Below are 20,952 nucleotides of genomic sequence, written 5' to 3' on the forward strand. Positions count from 1 at the left end.
ATCATCCCTCGAAGAAACCAATTATTGGGAGAAGAAAAAATAAATAATGTCAAAAAAATAAACAATGTCAACGGTAGAATATAGTAGGAGTGTTCAAACAAATCAATGACCACAAAAAATCGATTGATCCAATCCAATCCGTGCAGTTTGAGTTAGGTTATCAACCTTTTTAGGTTGGGATAGGTTCAAATAAATAAAAATTTAATGAGTTGGATTGGTTCATGGGTCCACCTAAAGAACCCAACCCAACCCAACCCGAACTTATTATAAACTTTAAAATTTATATTTTTTGTTTACTTATGATACAATTAGATATACATATATGAATTTTAATTTTATTTAATTTCATCAGTTTTTTTTATGATTTATCCTCCAACAACTCCTAAAACTAGTTCTTTTAGCATTTTGGATATAGATTTTACATTATATAAATTGAAAATGAGTTGTTGATCTTTATTCAATATATAAAAATAATTAAATCAAATTTTTATATATTAACATTTTACTTCATTTTAGAACAAAAATTTAAATAAATGACTCGAGTAATTCAAACCAACCCAATTCAAACGTTTCATAGTTGGATTGGATTGGGTTCACTTTCTAATAGTTGGATTGGATTGGGTTCACTTTCTAACGAGGGTTATTCGCATTGAAGAAATTTACAATCCAAACAATTGAATTGGACCTAAAAATCTCTTCAATCCAACCCACGAACACCCTTAAAATATAGGTGTAATTTCATTAAAAACCAGTTGTGAACATACACTGGAACATATTAGAAACCACTTTTTCCAATATTAATTTCAATTATAAAACAAAAGTAAAGTACGGAAACATATAATTTAACCCAGATTTAAAAATCAATCAAGAAATCCTTTTTAGGCCCAGAGATATGTCCTGAACATAAGAAAATTATAAAGTGTGTTTTCGAACATAAGACTATTCGGTTCATCCATCAAATAATAGGTACATCTAAATCGGTGTAATTTGGTATTATTTGAGAACTTAATCATATACAGCGGAAATATCAAGGAAGAAAATAGTCTTCCTCACTAAATCTTTCTAATTTATCTTGTAGATACTGTTTGGGACTAGATCATTAGAGAATCAATTTATATTACACCAAGAGAATATGTATGTATACCATTGCCTTTTTCTGTATAATTGCCATCACATTGTTCCATGTTTCCTGTGAAAATATGTTGTTCATACCAACTCGTCCTGGTCTTCGAGGGATCTTTTACGAGCTTTGAGGTTAAGCTCGAGGCTTTGAGGCAAAGGAGGTGTCCTCCCTCTTCGGAACAGGACAGCAAGAGCCCTCATCTTCTTGCAGAGATCAAACACCTGAACAAATATGCACATACAAATTTGAAATTCGGATAGTATAATAACCATAAGACAAAAAGTTATGTTAGACGAATTCGGAGAGATAATATCGGTATCTCTTACCGATGAGGCTTCAATCTCAAATACACCTTCACAACCTTTGCCTCCACCTTGCAACAAGTCACAATATCTTGCAGCTTCGTTTTCGTCTTCAAACACCTGTAACATTTTTTTTTTCTTTTTACTAATCATTCGATATTTAACAATACTGAATCGAGTTTACATTTTGGGACTCCGTGGTATTGCCAAAAACCATGTATACTACAGTATTTATGGGAACAAATGAGCACTTACAAGTACTCCCTCCCTAATATCTTCCACAAGCATCTGGAATTTAATTCCTGTTTTGGACTGTTTTTTCTGATTTTCAGGCCTCCATTTTCCTCCTTTAGAAAACAATAATCCAAGCTCCCTTTCCACTTCACTGTTGAGCAAACAAAATGCTGACTTGGGTAAAGGGTACTAAATGTTAAGCCCAGAATAACAATTAACAAAGACAGTTAATTACCTCCTATTTCTCCGAGTTTTCATTGTGCATATTTGGTTCTCATTGTGTGTTAATACGTATACAGGTTTCGAACTTTCTCTCCACGGATTGGCTTCCAACACTGAGTGAAATGATGGAAGAATGGTGAGATTAAACTATAGAGGAACATATATTAAAGGGCACCAAAAAAATAAAGATTTGAAAATATTATTCATAATTAGCAAAGCAGCTTCCAAGTACAAGAGAATTGTTAATTAATATCTCAAGCTTGTAATGAACCTTTCCACATAATATTTCCTTTCTTTAAGTTAAAAAAAACTATACCCATGTCCAGTCACCCCACCCCACCAAAGAAAAACATAGACACCCCTTGGGGTAAGAAACAAACATGATTTTAAAAAACCAAATGATTAACAAATGTGACCTAAATTATCATCATAATTCTGCCAGAAATAGTCATATCCAATGAGTATAATTAGTCAGTACAATGTCCTCACAAGTTGTTGAGAGTTAAAAATTCAAGAACATAATCAATGGTTAGTCCATATCCAACTAGCTTACCGATCAATGATGAAAATTCAAGAACATTATGAAATCTTATTAAATTTCATCACAAAATAGATACAATCATCCTACCAAATGAGCAATTTAACCCCTATAAGTTGCATAGCTCCAGAAGAGAGCATCCGGTAGTATTATCTGATATCATACTGAAAAAGTATGTAAAAAGAAAGCACAAAACTCAATCACATGTTGTTAGATCCCCGTTTCAAAAGAAAGCAAAAAGCCGCTTCTCACAAGTCCATAACAATAACTTAAACTCAAAAACGAAACAGAGCAAATGCAGAATGCAGCAACAGCCATAGCAAAAGGCAGATATCTAACAAATTCAGATCGAAAACCAATGGACAAGGTGCATGAAGAAGCAAATCGCGCCTTCAAAATAAATCAATTCATTAATTTGAAGACGAACGTGTGTGTGTGATGAATATGAGTATGTATAAAATACCATCATAACTGCTGCTATCAAACGTCTGATGAAGATGCCTCCTCATATCATAAGCACGAGAAGAAACACGCTTCACAAACTCATTCGAAGTACCAGGAATATTTCCATCTAAGCTAAGTGCCATCTCCATATCCACATCCTCGCTTCCATCTTCAGCATCTGTGTCGCCTTTGTTAACGCCGGCACCGCCCACTCCACAGGAAACTTCCCGCAATTTCGTCGATCGGGGACCGAACAAGGCGCGAACACGAGGGAGAGGGTACCGGAGGTCTCCAAAAGAGAGGGTGATTCGGCGGCGGCGGGAGGAGAGAGGGTTTCTGGAAGGGAGAACGAAGGAAGGTGAGACGGATGAGAGGGAATCCATTGGAGAAGCGGATTTGAAGCTGGGCTCCGGCAGTGATTTGTGTTAATTGGGTGAAAATGGAGTCTGAAAAAGGGATGTGAATCGGAGGGTTGGTAGCGTGATTGAAGGGAAATTTGGGATGAGCTTGTATGCGTGAAAGTCCGTCCAACTTGAGAGCAGAGAGAGGAAGAAGAAAGAAGAATGAAGGAAGAAGGAAGAAGGAAGAAGAGAAGGAAAAGTTGGTTTCGTGAAGTTCATGAAAATGGCGAAGATATTTTTCTTTAGAACGGAGACTGTGGTGGGGCCTTGGGGAATGTGAAGAGCAAGTAAAAATTGGGGGGAAATAGCAAAATCTGGGTGTCTTCTGATTTTTGTAAAAAAAAAAAAAAAAAAATAGAAATAATAAGATATGACATATAGTTTATCCCAAATTGTCCCTTATATGGTCAATTAACAGTTTTTTTCTAGTACGGTGTAATTGATATATTGAGTATAAAAATTCTCAATAAAAGTACCGTATAAATAGAAATCGTTTTTATGAGACCGTGTTATCAATTTCTTCCAAATAGAAATATAGTCTAAATAGAATCGTTTGGTTTATGAGATTCAACATGACAGGACAGGATAAAGGTGTTTTGTTTTTCTTCCCATTTTTTTAAAATTTGAATGGGTGATTTGATTTAACCATTTTTTTCGAAAAATGATTTTTTCAGGAATTTTTAATCGATCTTTAATTTGTTTATCAACATTTTGAATTTAATTATAATATATCTTAGATTTTACATTTATTTTATTCGTCTTTTTCTTATTTTAAATTTCGGGATTAAAAGTTTTTTATCCTAATTAGGATTTTACTAATATTTTATACATATTATCATTTAAGAAACTGCATCTATTTCCGTTTTAAGTTTGATCATTTTTTTGTATTTTTAATCAATTTTTATTCATTGTCACCTTATATTTATTATACCATTATTGTTTTTAACTAACAATAAGTATTCGCTTTTGCAATCTTGTATTGTGTTTTTACTATGCCTCACACACGAGTTACGCTTCTTTCGTAGGATTTTGTGGGTCTAGAATTATAAATACAGTCTAATTGTTGAAGCTTAAATAAAATGAAATTATGATTTAGTGTACTGTAAAAACCAAATCCCTTCCCGACCACCAATTATATTTGAATTTATTTTCAATAAACTTACAAAAAAACACAATAACAAAACTTCCTTGGTTTTTTCTCCCAATTTTTATGTCTGGAATTTATCTTTTATTTATCTAAATTTACGTTTATCTAACTAACTTTTGTTTTTTTAAATATTTGTTATAAATTCAATTATATCTAAATATTTTTCTTCATATTTAATAACTTATTGTTATCAAACTAATTTTTTTTTTTTTTCTATTTTCGATGTTTCAATTCTTCATATAAAAACGTAAAAATGGGTTGTTGTATAAAAGAAACATATAAATGAGAATTAACTTGAAAGTTTAAAACTATAATATATATATATATATATTAGAATATATATATCGTAGTTTAATACAAATTTAATTTATAATATTTCCATTATCATTATTATTATTATAAGATAACAAAAAACCATAAAATCTCATCTTCTTTATCTTCTTCACTTAGCCGGCCCCAAATTCTTTTCTTCTCCTTTTCAATCTCATGTATGCAATCCTTGGTTCAACAACCCTTTCTTGAATTCCATCGTTTTGACTAGCTTTTGACGACCATCCTTGCCAGTCACCGACCTTTTTCGCTCACACACATGTTTCTTTATTTTTACTTTGAAGATCGTTTTCAACAATTACGTTATGGGATTGGTAGTATTTAAAGTTGGCTTTCAAGATCCTATGAGCAAAATAATCACTGGAATGAAGACGAAGAAAATATCTACAACTTGTTTGGTGTCAAATGCAATCATATTTTCAATAGTCACATCGTCTTGAAGTTGCAATTCCTTCAAATACTCAATTGCCAACAACAACTTCACTAGTACGATCAACTTTACTCTTTCTCACCTTGGAGGAAGTCCATTGTTGTAGACATCCATAAGTTTTTAATGAACCCCACTGCCTGATCGTTATCTTTCCTCACATAAACATGTTCTATAGGTAGCTGGAAAGGACCATATTGGGTGATTTTTAATTTTTGCTTAGAATGTTTAGACACTGTCTATTTGTGGTTTTAGAATGTTTAGGTAGAGTATATTTATAATATTTGAGTGATTTTTTAAGCAATGTATCTGTGCATTCTCATTTGTACTTAATTTTGTTGTTTTAGGATAGTTTTGCCATTTACTAATTAGTATTCTCTATTATATAAATTCGTTTTGCTATTTTTATAATTTTGAAACCTTTTTGCCATTTTTTCAAACGAAACTTTAAAATTTGTTATTTCTCTTGTCAGTCCGAAGAGAAATCACTACTAAGGGGAATTGGGATGGATGAACCAAAATATATGGCTCAAATGAAATTTGATCTCACTTTTGAAGACAAATGAAAAATGGCTTTTTGCTTACATCATCCATTCATGAAATTACCATTGTAACCTCTAATTGACAATCATTCTCCTTCCTTCTTCTTTGTTTTCCAGTTTTTCCTTCTTTTTTCTTCTTTTTTTATTTTCACGTTCTTCTTCCTCCACCCACGTCTTCTTCTTCCACCTTATTCTTCTTCTTATTTCTTCTTCTTCTTTCTTCTTTCTCCTGCCTTCTTCTTTTTCTTTTTCTTCTTTCTTCTGTCTTTCTTTTCTTCTTCTTCTTTGTGTTTTTTCTGACTTATTCTATTCTTTTTCTTTTCTCATCTCAAATCAAAGATTGGAATTAGACCAAACAGCAAGGGAAGAGAACAGCGAGATCAAGATGGGGGAGAAAGAAGTAAGGGTGAGAATTCAAATGAAGGAAAAAACTACAAAATTGACGAGGAAGAAGCAGATAAGGAATTCAAATGAAGGAAAAAACTAAAAAATTGACGAGAAAGAAGCGAGATGAAGAAACGGGAGGAAGAAGCAAGAGGAAAATTCAAAAGAAGGAAAAAATCAAGGAAAAAAATGTAGGAGAGCAATGTGAATCGGGGAATGAGATGAAGGAGCGAGAAATATGGGTTATTAAAGAAGCTTTTACTCAAATACCTCAGTTTTTGTTTGTTTAGAACAAACTTTGTAAATGGTCAGCTGGTATACTCTATAAATACCTCTAATTTCAAATTCAATAGAGAGTTATCATCATTTTTCTTAGTTTTCTGTAAACAATAAAACTATACGCAATCTTCATCAGAAAAAGAATTCAAATCTTCCCGTGGACGTAGGCAATCTTGCCGAACCATGTAAACAATGTGTCTTCATCTTTTTGCCTTATCTTTCTTGTTCATACGAATGTTTTCTTTACTGAAAATCATGCGCCATTCATTCATCATTCAAATCGCATCGAGTAATCTGAATATCGAGTCAATCGTGCATCGTTCTTCTCTATCGAGTAGCTTCAAGTTCATCGTATTCACCTTCAAGTCGCACCGAGTATAGTTTAAGAACCGTCGAGTACGATCGAGTATTAGTTCAGTTGTCATCAAGTTCCATCGAGGATTTAACAGAGACTCATCAGACGAAGAAGGGAATTCTCATCGAGGATCGAGTAGGAAGACGGCGAGCATCGAGTGCTGAGTATTGAGGATTTGGTAGAAAATTTATACGCCATTTCTTCATCTTTCCAACGTTGATCTTGGGTATTTAGGCCTTATGAAGAATGGTTAGCCCAACAATTTGTGGTATCAGAGCTTTTAAAGATCATCAAAGTCAACATTCTTGGAGCATCAAGATACTCAAGAAATCAAGACTCGATACTCAATCAGATCAGAAATGGTTGTTGTATGATATGAAATTGAGAAGTTTGTCTTGGACAATAGAGAGCACACAAGGCCCTTTTGGACCCATCAACTCTGCCACCCACTATATCAGCACAAGAAAGAGAATACATGGAGCTTACAGCATATAGGACTCTGATTCTGAATCTCAGTGACAGTATCTTGAGACAAGTAATTGATCAAGACACGGCATACAAGATGTGGGTCAAGCTAAAAGGTCTTTTTGCAACCAAGGATCTCCCCAACAAGATGTATCTAAGAGAGAAGTTCTTCACGTTCAAGATGAATTTGAAGGAACTCTTATACAAGAGTACCTATGAGTGGAAGTGGATCTTTCCAATTCATTGTGATAGAATTTCCACACATACATTCTAACATACAGATATGCATTGAAAATATTAAATTATTGGCATGCTTTAAAAGATAAAAACAAAAATACCGAAAGACTTACCAGTTGAAGAATTTCTTCAAAAACCTTGGTCTCATCGTGAACGAACTCCTCCCACTCTTTCTCGTCCAGCAAGCAATCGCCCAACAACACAACGGCCGTCTACACTAACAGCAGCACGCGAACAAGAGGCAACGGGGACAACACCACCACTTGAAGCCCTCAGTATTCTCAGAGGGAGAATCCAAAGGGTGGACTTTGATGGAATTGATAAAGGGGAGGAGGAAAGGCTATCGTGTACTACGAAAAAGCAAGTGGGAGAAAGAGAAGACGATAATATAGTCAGGTGCTTGATCGTCTATCTAGGTCGGGGTATGCGATCGTGTAGTAATTGCTAAGTGATCGTCTATGAAAAGGTAAGTGATCGTTTAGTTACGCTCAGGCGCTAAGCGATCATCTAGTAAAGGTAAACGATCATTTAAGAAATTGCGGGCGATCGTTTAGAAAGCGTGGGTGTGCGCTCATTTAGTAAGTGGGTGCTATCGTATAGGCTCTCAACTCTAAGCGATACAATACTTATCACATTGTGAGCAATTTAGTGTGTCTTTAGCAAAATGAAAACAATTTTCATTTTATTCTTCAGTTACTAGAACTGAATTGAACTTCCCACTATCACACAAATTCGGAGAAAACTTCGGCCAATTATCTCATCACCACCCAATTAATAAAATAATGAATATACTCATATTATATTTTTAACCTATAGTTTGATATCATATATCAACTATAGTGTTTTCTCCTCTACTTGATATAAATCATATTTATATCCAATTTCCTCCAAAACAATGTATCTCGTACATTTAGTCAATCATATCATATATAATTAACCAATTCAATTATATCATATATAATTGAACTCTTTCTTGTCAATTTGAACATTTCAAACTGACCCAAAAACTGGTTCTCAACTTGTATCCAAGTTACCAAAGGGACCTTATGGACCTATGGCTCGAAGCTCCAACGATACGTGTATAGCTGACTAAACTCTTTAGCCATGGAATCTACCATCCGTTAACTGTCCGACATTCCACTAAAGACCGACAGTTAAACTCTTTTTACCACAGATATATTTCTGTGTCCATCGAATATAACCAATCATGAGTATGATAACTCTCACAGATGCTCGTAAGTATAGCTGGGCCAATTTACCATTTTGCTCCTGTAGTTACATGTCACTCCTTAAGTACCACTAATGAACAAAATAACATAGTCCAACTATGTGTGAACACCTCTCGGGCCATGAGAAGGTTTGTGATACCACATTGTTCAAGCCCTAGAATAAGCCCGTAAGGGAGTTATCTATCTACTTACCTCTGCTTCGGGGAAGGAGTGAATTCTCTGCTTCGGGGAAGGAGTGAATTCTATCTTGTGTAGTTGAGTTTCCAGCTCTCAAATCAGGCGAATCCCCAAAGTGGTAGGTTTGAGTCGGCGGCCTGGCAATTCGCACCCGTGCAAATCAAAGAACCACCCTCAATGGCAGATTTCCCAACTCACTCAGGATTGAGGTCATGTTACCTATGGTCATCCTAGTGAAGTGAAGTCTTCTTGTTCATGAACTGTGTTATATAATGAGACGTTGACACTTTGTGGTCAGGTCTTATACAAACTCTTTGTATAGGACGCCCCCGCTCGCATGTCCCTTACATGAATGATCAGGATCAAACCATCTATGACAAGTCACAACATTTGTAACTATTCCACAAAGTGGGTCGCATCTGTAGTGTCACCAAGATAAGGTTTCCCTCCTATATCCATATACTACAAACCATTTTTGTTATCACTTAATACATGATCCACTTGTATGTCACCACATACATGCTTAAGTTACATAAAGACAACCAGATATTTTAGTTTATTGATTTATGGTAAAGCAAATAAAACATTTAGATGAGCAAAATCAAGAAGTGAAGTAAATATCATATATTATACATCACAAGCGTTCGTACAAAACTACAAAGACACGATACTTTAGAGCACCAACCCCAACAATCTCCTACTTTTCTAAAGCGAAGTGGGTGTACAAAAACAAGTACAAAACAACAAACTAGGGCATAAAAGCCCAGTATAAGAAAATCTCCCACTTGCCCTAGTCCAGCCGCGGGCGGTCCCATAGACTCATGCTCTGAAGGTGACCCTCAAACACTATAGCCGTGAGAGTTAAACGGGTCAGCAACGTTGTGCTTTGAAGTGATCTTTATGACGATCACGTCCCTCGATGCACTACTCGGGGATCAGGTGATACTTTTCCACTCTATGTGTTTGTTGTGCCTGTGACTCCTAGGCTCCTTGGAGTTCACCACAGCACCACTATTATCACAATAGAGGGTGATTTACCTAGACATATATGGAACTACTTCTAGTTCTATCAAGAACTTCCTGAGCCAGATAGCCTTCTTAGCAGCTTCGTGATAACGGGCAGAAATACACGTTATTACAGTGCTAAGTTATTAAACAATGCAGGTTTGCTTTGATAAAATATATAAGATTGTGTCCAAAAAGTATTAAGTTCATGACATTGCGATCGCATGCGTTCATCGCATGAAAACAGTTAACTTTTGTATTTTTGTGCAGAATATGCGTTGACGCAAGGCGAAGAATGCGATCACAAGAAAGCAACGGTCGAGCGTAGCATTACCCCAAGGCTTTGCGGTGATTTGTGCTCGCAAATATCTACTCAAGAAGGATTGCCGCATAGAGCCGGCGCAACTTGGTGGGCACATCTAGGTGAAAAGCATAATAAATCACGATGGGACAGAAAGCTGATGACGGTCGAATCCGAATGAAGTTGACAAGCCGCTAACGAACTACTGTAGCAAGTACACTCAACTTTTCGGTGACAAATATTCGACGTATCATACAGAGAATTAATGCTATCACATCAGTGCAATCAAAAGAGAGAAGAAGCCTTTCACCCCGAAGCTCTATAAATACCAAAGGCAACCTTCAGAGAAGGAGTTCGGTCAGTTGAGTTCGTCGTCAAGTTTGACAGTTAGATAATTTTCTCCATAGTTAGAAGTAGCCTTGTTCTTAGTCTTTCTTTTATTTAAGGCAGAAACGAGAGAAGCGAGATTGTGCCGAGAGATCGTTCCGGTGAACTTGGAAGAGTGCCGAAGCGTCAAGATCAGAGAGAAGGCTAACTTCTGCGGAAGTAGGAATATCTTCTAAACAGGATAAAGTTAAAGTGTAAAGCCTTGGGAAGCAAGGGATTGCTACCAGGCTCTCCATCCTTATCTTCCATTGTCATTTTGTACTTAAACTTATCTATAGAAATGGAATTTACTTCTTTATATCTATTCACTCTCTGTTTATTACGCATGAGTAGCTAAATCTATCAAATGGGTTGAGAAGCACTTAACTAGTATAACTGGGGATCTTCATTCTATGCGATTATCTTGTATTATGTATGCATCATTCATCCATTAGAGATACTCGGGAGAGTAGTCTAAGGACAGAATCTAGGTTTGGAAAAGTTAGGTTAGAATCTAAGCTCGGAAGAGTCAGATTAGAATGTATAATCAAGAGATAGAAGCTTAGAAATAAGCACTGTTTGCTATTAATGCATCGCATGCATCCTAGAGATAGGTTAAGATTGTGTGCGGTCACTTTGTCGTTGTATGCATCTTGCATCATCGCATAGGCAAAAAGTAGAGACTTAGAAATAAGCTCTATGGACATTATCGTATTCATCACATGCGTCCTAGAACTAGGAGCAGCGCATTTGCATTGGAAAATGATTTGCTATCGCATGAGTGTAGCATGATCGCATAGTTTGACGCATTCCCGGGAAACGCTAGCTAAAGACTTTCTCAACCCGTTCCTCCACATACTCAGTGTATCTACCACATAATCAATCTTTTCTCAAATCCGTCGTATACTTTTTATACCGCAAACAACAACCCAAAACAACTCTTTGATTTATTGGTTACCGCAAACTCTTCTTAAAAATTATCACCACATACCGTTTTGCCTAGTCCCTGAGTTCGATCTTGGACTTACCAGGAAACTCAGTAGAATTTATACTTGGGTTCTGCTGAGGAAACTTGTTGCACAATGCATTTCCATCACCGCATTTCATTCCAATATTTCATCACATAAAATAATGCATCAAGTTTTTGGCGCCGTTGACGGGGACTTCAACAATTCAGTGTGCTAACAGTAATTTTTTAGCATTCTTTTTAAAACTAGAAAGGCATTTTTTAGCAGAAATTTGTTGTATAGAAGAATAAATAGGGCTTTAATATGAATTAGTAAGGATAGAAGGATATTGTGTTGTCAAGAAATTTTGCCTAAGTGGAGCATGTGAAGCAACCAATTAACGCAAAAATTTAGGATAGGAATTTAGCATTATTGCCTTAGTAGAAGATATGCTTGAGGACAAGCATATATCTAAATTTGGGGGTGTGATAACTTGTAGAAATACAAGTTATTATACTGCTTTATTTAGATATTGTGGCCAAAAGAAAGAAAAGTTGCATCAATTGTAAAGAAATTAGCTAAGAAATGCAAGAATTATAAGTTGTCGCAATACACCCACTGACACCATTGTGATGGTAGAAAAGAATATTTCAAGTCTGTTTTGCAGGAAATTAAGTCACCGTATGCGTTCATGGCTCAAGAGAAAAAGATTAACGCATCTACGTCGCATTGCGCCCATCATTCAGGAATGAATAGACGATCAACGCAATGACGGCGCGTGCAACAATCGATCAAGAGCTTTGCGATCAACGCAACTTCAACCGCATGCGGTAATAAAAAACAACACCGCATGCAAGCACACGATCGAAAGATGTAAATGCAGCAACACAATCGCGGAGGATTTTGAACACGTGTACAACTAACCGTTGTGCATTTTACACAGATTGATTGCATAACAGAAGGAATATTTATTCACCATTTTCGAAATTTCCATAACAATAAAGTGGGGACCACACGGCAGAGAGTCAAAGCATTTATCTATAAATACCCTCAGAGAATTCACTGAAAGATATACTTGATACGAGGCTATTTTGATATTTGTATATTAAGAGAGAGGCTGATCTGAGTGCTAATCGGAGAAGATCCGAGAGAAAAGAGGCAAGGCCGAGAGGTGAGTCTCAGGGCAAATTATTTTGAATCCCCGCCGTGAAGCTCTATACCTAGATCAACTCTACCGGTTGAGCAAGCCTGAGAAGGACGCTCATTCTTCCATTCACTCCATACGCTGATAAGCGATTTCTCCATCCAGATCTGTGTCAAGATGTTGGCACTCTTCTGTTTGTTTCTATCTCTATCATCTATTGTATCTTATCTTCTTAGTCTAAATCATTCACACCATGTATCAGACTCTTGATTCTATAATTAAATGTTATGATCATTATTATTTCCATATTTCTGTCACTTCCGTTCCTCATTAATTGCTTTCTCTATGATGTTTTCTTAATCCCTTGGTAATTAGAATAAATTAAACAAGTAAAGTAATTTGTGCTAAAGAAATAAATATGTTTAGCTTAAGCATGCTAGACGGCATCTTTCACCTGTGAGAGCAGAAGTGAAGATGCCATTCTGATCTGTCGAGAGAAGGTTAGAAGAATGCGTTAACTAAAGCGAGAAGTACTTCTAGAGATGGAAGCAACCTTACGTTCATTATGTTCATCCCTGTTTCACCACAGAGATGTGGGAACACGACCGATCACCGAAAGGTGTACGTCAAGGGAAAGCGGAACCGTAGTTATATCTTTAACGCAATTAATGAACTTGTGATGTTTGTACTAATTATCTTTTCTCTTTCTGCTTCGTACATAAAGCCTTGCCACCATATAACACGATTCTTTGTATAATCTTCACAGTCAGTCTCAAACTCGATATCATGTATCATGTAACCTATATCTTGTATCAATATAGCTTAGGTTTACTTTTATCGCACTTTATTTTATTACCGCAACTTTACTTTACCGCAATTTTAAATACTTGCATAAATGAATCTTTTATTAATTAAAAAACCCCCGATCGCATATATCATGAACGTAATGCATTAACTATGCAATCTCTGTGTTCGACCTCGGATCACTCCGAGAAACTTGCGATGAAATTATACTTGGTTTCAAAGCAAGGAAACTTGTGACAACGCATAACATACTACAAGCATTCCATTAATAATGCATACATCTAAAAGTAGTATCGCATATCATTGCAACATATATCGTAGTGCGTGTGCTTAAAATAGAAACATAAAAAATCATGTCATCAAGTTTATGGCGCCGTTGCCAGGGACATGGACTTGTTCATTCATTCATATTCATCATTGTCCTTATGCTTATGGTTACAAATTTTACGTAACAAGTTTATGGCGTCATTGTCGGGGATTGGTAATGGTTCTTGTTGAGTATATTTGTGATATTTTGCAGGACAGATCTCTTTGTACTGGCTGTTCAACGCGGAGAGCAATCTGACAGTTTATGAGTACTAGGATTGAACCAGAATTCGAAGCTAACCTAGAAATCGAGCGTACATTCACGCTAGGGCATGCCAGAACCGAGCGAGGCGAAAGAAAGCAGCTGATATGGCAGATAATAATGACAATGCGGCTCCCGTAGGAAATTAAGGGGCAGTACGGCTAGCGCAAGATCCAATTTTCCTTGCTGCTGACCGCAACATTCCCATGAGGAACTACGCAGTGCCCAATCTATACGATTTTTCGCTTGGGATTTCAAGGCCGATGGTTAAGGAGAATGCAAGATTCGAGATCAAGTCGGTCATACTCCAAATGATCCAAAACGTAGGGCAATTTGGGGGTCTTTAAGGTGAAAACCCACACGCCCACCTGACCAACTTTATCAAGTTGTGCGGCAACTTTTCAATACCTAGTGTTACCCTTGAGGGTATTAGATTATATCTCTTCCCTTACACCTTGAGGGATGAAACCAAGAGGTGGGCTCACTCACTAGAGCCAAATGAGATTACTTCATGGGATCAGCTGGTTGAGCAGTTTATGAAGAAGTTTTTCCCTCTAACTACCAACGTAAAGTGACAGAAGGATGTGCTGAACTTCAAACAAATGGACAATGAGACCCTGAGCACCGCCTGGGTGCGATTTAGGAGACTGGTAAAAAATTGTCCGCATATCGGGATACCCGATTGCGTCCTGATGGAGACATTCTATAATGGCCTGAACAGATCAACGCAGGTCGTTGCTGACGCCTTTGCGGCAGGAGGTTATATGGATAAGACGTATATCGAGGCCAAGGTCATCCTTGACTACATCTCGCGGAACATGAATGACTGGATTGATGATGGTTATGGAGGCAGAGGCTCCGAAAGAAGAAAGAATGAATCTGCCATTGTCCCTGCGGAGACAATGACGACTTTGGTCGCACAAATGGCGGCAATGACCTCTATACTCCAATCGATGGCAATCAATTAAGAAGCTATTCCCCATCAATCAACACAACCCGCTGTGCCAGCTCAAGTGGCTGCAATCAGTTGCGTTAATTGTGGAGGGGCTCATGTAACAGAAATGTGCCCATCGAACATCCAGCAAGTATGCGCCATCCAGAATAACCCCTTCAGCAACACATATAATCCTGGTTGGAGGAACCATCCTAACTTCGATTTGGGAGGGAATCCTAGCCAGGGAGGGCCAAGCAACCATCGGGGTGGCAATTCAGGGAATCGGGGAAACCCTCCTCCTTTTCACCACAATTCTAATCATGGTCAACAAAGGTAATCGCACAACCAACAACCCTCATCTTCAAACACCTTTAGAGCTCATTGGAGACCCTGCTCAAGCAGTATATGGATAAAAATGATGCGTGACGCAGGTGCAGGCGTCTTCAATAAGAAATTTGGAGATTCAAGTGGGGCAGCTGGCTTCTGAACTTAAAAATAGAGCATCTGGAACGTTGCCCAGCAACTCTGAAGCCCCCGGATCTAATGGAAAGAGCAATGTCCCTAAATACATTGGGCAGGTAAGCTGGACCGCCTGCAGAGATGTGGATTGCACTAATCAGAGAACACTATCTTCCGATCCATATCTCAAAACTATGTTTAAACGCTTCCTAAATTCTTGTCTTTATTGTTTTTTAACCTTGTCATTTATTGCTTCTTTAAATCCACTTTTATGACTTTACGAATTTATTCTTCAATTAACTCTCTTGCATTTCTTTCTGTGCTTTCTTTAATTCCTTTAACTTTTCTGTATTTAATGCATTATTTTTTAACTTGGTGAATGATTGTTGAATAAGAAGAAAATGATTGCCACAAGGTCTTTATGACTTGCGTTGATGAAAAAAATAATAATAAAAATAAAAACAAAATTTTAATAATAAAAAAATCAACATCCGATATGCATTGCGTTAATGGGTGCATCTTGTACAACAAGATACACTTTGCGTTCATCCAACTCAAAGCATTGCATTAAGGAGTGTGTTGTGCTCGTATGTGTTCTTTACCCGTCCTTAGCAAAAATGAACTATGTTGAGGTAGTGTTGCGCTGGTAGAAATACCATGCGCCCGATCCTCCAGAAATGCATTTAGTTAAGGGGTGTGTTGCGGGAATACATGCGTTGTTGCCCGTTCTCTGCAAAGATGCATTTGCGTTGATGAATTCATTTCATTAATTCTTTACCTTGCGCCCATTCGAATAAAACTCCAAAGAAAATTCTTTTTGCAAACTGAGAAGTCTAATCGCTTCAGCTTCTAAGGACATGATGAATTTGCAGCTGAAAGGACGTATGACTCTGCAATTTCATAAATGTGAGGAGTGCAAACGATAGGCTTTTTTAGTAGCTCGAGGCCTGCCACCGCAGAATCCGCATTGGGCCCATCAAGCCCAACATATAAAAGTGAGTTTCTTCGTCTTAGTCTGTTACTTGCGTCATTTTGCAAAAAGAAACCCTAGCTTTTGCACACCAGACTGCTTGCAAATGGAGATCTTTTATCATTGATTAAATCTCGCTTCACAGACCGCTGCCAATGCGGCAGTCGCTGGTGGTCTACTAGACAAAACATATGATGAGGCTAAGAACATCCTCGATCGCATCTCTAAAAATCACGAGGGCTGGTGGTCTACTAGACAAAACATATGATGAGGCTAAAAACATCCTTCATTGCCTTCTAATAAGACAACGAATCCTCAACGTCGCCATCTGCTACCTTAGCAAGGATTTCCGTGAAACCCAGATAGCAAACGGGCGGGTTCGCAACCCTTCCACTACGTCGAGGTTCCCTCAACTCTTGAGGTGGAACCAACCTACTAAATGAACTATCATCAACAACTCTTCCTGATGAAGCAGACCCTTTAACAACTCTTGTTGAAATTTCAGTAGTTTCATTGGAAAGTTCATGCAACACGACTTTACTACATGAATTATGCTCTCTAATATGATCATCCTCCAGGAAAATAGCATTCGTGGAAACAAATACCCTATTTTTCGACGGATCATAAAAATAACCTCCTCGTGTATCTTTGAGGTAGCCTACAAAGAGGCATAACTTTGACCGTGGTTCTAACTTCTTGGGATTCGCCTCAAGCACATGTGCAGGGCAACCTCAAATGCGGAAGTGACGTAAAATAGCTTTACGCCCATTCCACAACTCTAGAGGTGTTCTCGTAACACTCTTGGAAGGAACACAGTTGAGTATGTATACCGCAGTCTCCATTGTGAAACCCCAAAACAAGTCCGGTAAGGAAGCGTAACTCATCATCGAACGAACCATGTCCAACAAGGTTCTATTTCTCCTCTCCACTACACCATTTTGTTGAGGTGTACCCGATGCTGAGAGTTGGAAAATGATTCCATGTTCTATCAAATAGTCCTAGAATGCCGAGTCCGAAAATTCTCCACCTCGATCTGATCGAAATGTTTTAATCTGTCTATCCAATGCGTTTTCAACTTCAGCCTTAAACTCTTTGACCTTTTCAAAGGATTCAGACTTCCGTTGCATCAGATAAACATACCATACCTAGGGTAATCATCAGTAAAACTGATAAAATACTCATAGCCACCTTGGGCTCACACATTCATAGGACCACAAAGGTCAGAATGTACTAACTCAAGAGACTCTTTGGCTCGATAACCTTTTCCAGTAAAAGGTCTTTTAATCATTTTACCCTAAAGGCAAGATTCGCACACCGGTAAAGAATTTTCTTCTAACTCACTTAGAAGTTCATTCTTCACCTATCTCTCAATTCTATTGAGATTGATGTGCCCTAATCGAAGGTGCCAAAGTTGGGTATTTTCTTTTGGAGAAATTCGTTGATGTTTAGATTGAGTTACGGCATATTTAAACAACTCTATGCTATGGAGGGAACTTAAGGCTAACGGTCTTAGCACATACAAGTTACTTTCCAGATAAACTATACAAATTTCAATACCGTCTTTGTGAATAAACACTTTATCCATATTAAAAGAAAGCGTATATTTATATTGTAACAGACACTTTACAGAAATAAGGTTCCTCTTAAGTTTAGGAACAACATATACATCTCTTAAAACTAGAAACCTATTCTATAAAGATAACTGGATGCCTCCCACAGCCACAACTGAGGCGACGTGCCCGGTGCTTACTCGTATTGTCATCTCACCAGCCTCCAGCTGTCGCCAGGATCTAATCTCCTGAAAAGAAGAACAAATGTGATTAGTGACACCTAAATCAATTATCCAGGCAGAAACATCATTCTCCACTAAACATGTTTCTAGTACAAGTAAATCATATTTATCTTTATCTACCTTCGAGGCCTTCCTTTCCTTCAGCCAGCAAGGACAATTCCTCTTCCAATGTCTATTCTGGATGTAGTGGAAACATTTTCCCTTTTCAATCGGCGGTGGACGCCTCCTTGGAGCGACAGGTGGTAGGTTAGCAGGCACTTTCCCTTTCTCCTTACCACCCTTCTTCTTCTTCCCCTTTGCAGATTTAGAAGTAGAAGGTGTAGACTTCATTCTTGTGGTCGAACCTCGATGGAACGTTCTAGAAGATGAAGTAACATTTGCCTTAGCCTTTTTTGTCTCCTTACTTTTCAGTAAAGATTAGTATGTCTGCAACTCGTTGAGGAGAGTTATAAAGGTGTATTTCACTTTGTTAAGAATCACATTGTTAACAAAGTGCAGGAAGCTCTCTAGCAAAGAATGCAAGATTATGCTAACCTGACTGCCCTCATCGATAGTAGACCCATTCAACTCTGCCACATTGAAGTGGACCATCATTATAAACACATGTTCATGAACAGAGGTGCCTTCTTCTATTTTGGAGTTAAAGATATATTTAAGAGCCTCGTGCTTGAGCTGTTCAGACGGTTGTCTAAACATCCCCCGCAGGGACTCCATGATCTCACACGCTGAGACCATGGCCTCATGCTTCTTGGCCAACACGTCTTTAAGACTGGCCAATAAATAGGCTCGGGCCTTCTTATTTGCTCGTGTCCATCGCTCATACACCTCTTGAACATTTAAGCGGCATTGGGAGCTAGAATTGGAGGACAGACCTCCGTAAGGGCAAACATGAGATCTTCGATTATTAGTATTATTGTGATCATATGTTTCCAAGTTGAAAAGTTGTCGCCAGTAAGTTTGTTGGCGCTAAGCAAAGCTATAGGGGCTGTATCCATTTTAAAAACTTGTTGCTGAAAAATGAACAAACTTTTATAAGATTTTGCTAAACCATATTTTAACCAATTAATTTTAGCAAAACAGTTTCCAAGTACCCTAAGTGCTTAAGACTTCTATTTTGCAATGATGCCTTAGCGAGGGAGGACAAACGTCATCAATAGGGTGATCAGATGCCCCTTCACTGGGATGAGACATTCTCAACCATTAGGCAGAACCAACTCTTAGAACTGAACCTAACAGCCACCATTTATTTAGTCTAGAACTGTTAACCCTTAACAATTTCGCGTAAGTGTGACCCCTCGCTTTCGACGCTAGAGTCCCGCTCTAATGAGCCCACTGTAGGGAAGAAATAGATTAGGACAAGAGACTAAGTAACCTTATCCTCTTACAAGAGATCAAATAAAGAAATGTGCAAAACTGACATCCTATAAGGGGACACTCCCAAGGTGCCTTGAGGCAATGCGCAGAAACTTTATTCAATCCAACGAGGGAGACCGTAGGATATGCTGTCGCACTTCCCGCTCCCACTTACTATGAACATTCTCTCCATCCACCTTGATATTGACCTACCCAAACATCATCCTTTAGGGGGACACTCCCAGGGTGCCACGAGGCCAAGGGTAGATCTCACGGTGTAGACTATATGGGAGAAACGTGAAAGGTTTAAATAAAGCATCATATGCCTCAAGTACCTCCCACTGAATGTTCTACCTAGGGGTTCATTAACCTAGACCTGTCTCTTATACACATCTAGATGTGTATAAGAGACAGATATGGGAGAAACGTGAAAGGTTTAAATAAAGCATCATATGCCTCAAGTACCTCCCACTGAATGTTTTACCTAGGGGTTCATTAACCTAGACAATCCGGCTACTAATTTTAGTCTAAGTCATCTTTTAAATCCGCTCATAAACAACGTTTGTCTATGAAATATGAACAAATTCAAGTAGACACATTTAAACACTTTATTGGACTATCCTTAACTTGCATGAATGCATCAAATCTATCTAATTCACCTTTCCAGGTAAGGGTGTTACATTTCCGTTAACTTAAATACCCCAGCCTAGACAGAACCCACCTTAGACAAAAGCTCCCTTATAGACAGATTTGCTACACTTTAACCTTTTATTAGTTAATTTAATCCTATTAAACTGATTAAGAGATTAAAGCCTAAGGTTGCTAATCATATTAGAACCGTGATCTTAGGTCTTATCCAAGTTTTAAACATTTTAAAACCATGAATTAAACCTAAGTGAGCATACATGTCTTTCTTATTGGTTTTAATTCTAATTTCTCTTTAAAATTTAAAAAGAAACAACTAAAACACATTGCCACATAACAAGGTATTTATAATGCTTATAAAGTAACCTATGTGTCATGCTTCATGCAATATCCGATCATTACTATACATAACTTATATATATATGTAATAACCAAGCAAACATGCTTTCCATACACCATTATACTATAACAATTATAATATAAAGATGATGCATGTCAATGCTTTTTATGCATGCATAAATATAACTCTTTTATTATATGATGCATGAGCATGCTCTTACGTAATTTAAATCATGCTTCTCTAAATCATAACATTTATAATAAAGAGAGGATGCATGACCAATGCATAACCTAAGATGGGATTTGCTATATGTGCATACCATATGACATATAAATAAACATACATCTCATGTATAAAACCAAAGATTAATGGACTGGGATGAACCTACACAGAAATTTGGAATGAAAAATTCTATCTATTACATTTTTCCATCGAGCAAACCAGTTCGCAGATGAACCGGGTCTTGAACCTCCGAGCGAATCTCCATC

At 37.5% G+C, this 20,952-nt stretch overlaps 1 protein-coding gene across 1 annotated transcript; it reads right to left on the minus strand.

Annotated features, from left to right (window-relative positions):
- Nucleotides 1–924: 924 nt before the first annotated feature.
- On the minus strand, nucleotides 925–3,515 carry LOC120079316. The gene is made up of 5 exons (XM_039033468.1): nucleotides 2,883–3,515; nucleotides 1,895–1,994; nucleotides 1,681–1,810; nucleotides 1,450–1,545; nucleotides 925–1,344 (listed from the first exon to the last, which is right to left on the minus strand). Exons 1-5 carry the CDS (start codon nucleotides 3,244–3,246, stop codon nucleotides 1,207–1,209), a joined length of 828 nt encoding a protein of 275 aa, XP_038889396.1. The 5' UTR covers nucleotides 3,247–3,515; the 3' UTR covers nucleotides 925–1,206.
- Nucleotides 3,516–20,952: the final 17,437 nt, after the last annotated feature.

The sequence above is a fragment of the Benincasa hispida genome, chromosome 6 (genome assembly GCF_009727055.1).
Source record: "Benincasa hispida cultivar B227 chromosome 6, ASM972705v1, whole genome shotgun sequence".
Taxonomy (NCBI): domain Eukaryota; kingdom Viridiplantae; phylum Streptophyta; class Magnoliopsida; order Cucurbitales; family Cucurbitaceae; genus Benincasa; species Benincasa hispida.

Excerpts from the sequence above, each read along its gene's own strand:
- LOC120079316 (XM_039033468.1), bottom strand. The coding sequence starts at position 3,246 with ATGGATTCCCTCTCATCCGTCTCACCTTCCTTCGTTCTCCCTTCCAGA. Across the intron at positions 1,995-2,882 it reads TGATAGCAGCAGTTATGATG|TGTTGGAAGCCAATCCGTGG; the intron begins GTATTTTATACA and ends CATTTCACTCAG. Across the intron at positions 1,345-1,449 it reads TTGAGATTGAAGCCTCATCG|GTGTTTGATCTCTGCAAGAA; the intron begins GTAAGAGATACC and ends ATATTTGTTCAG.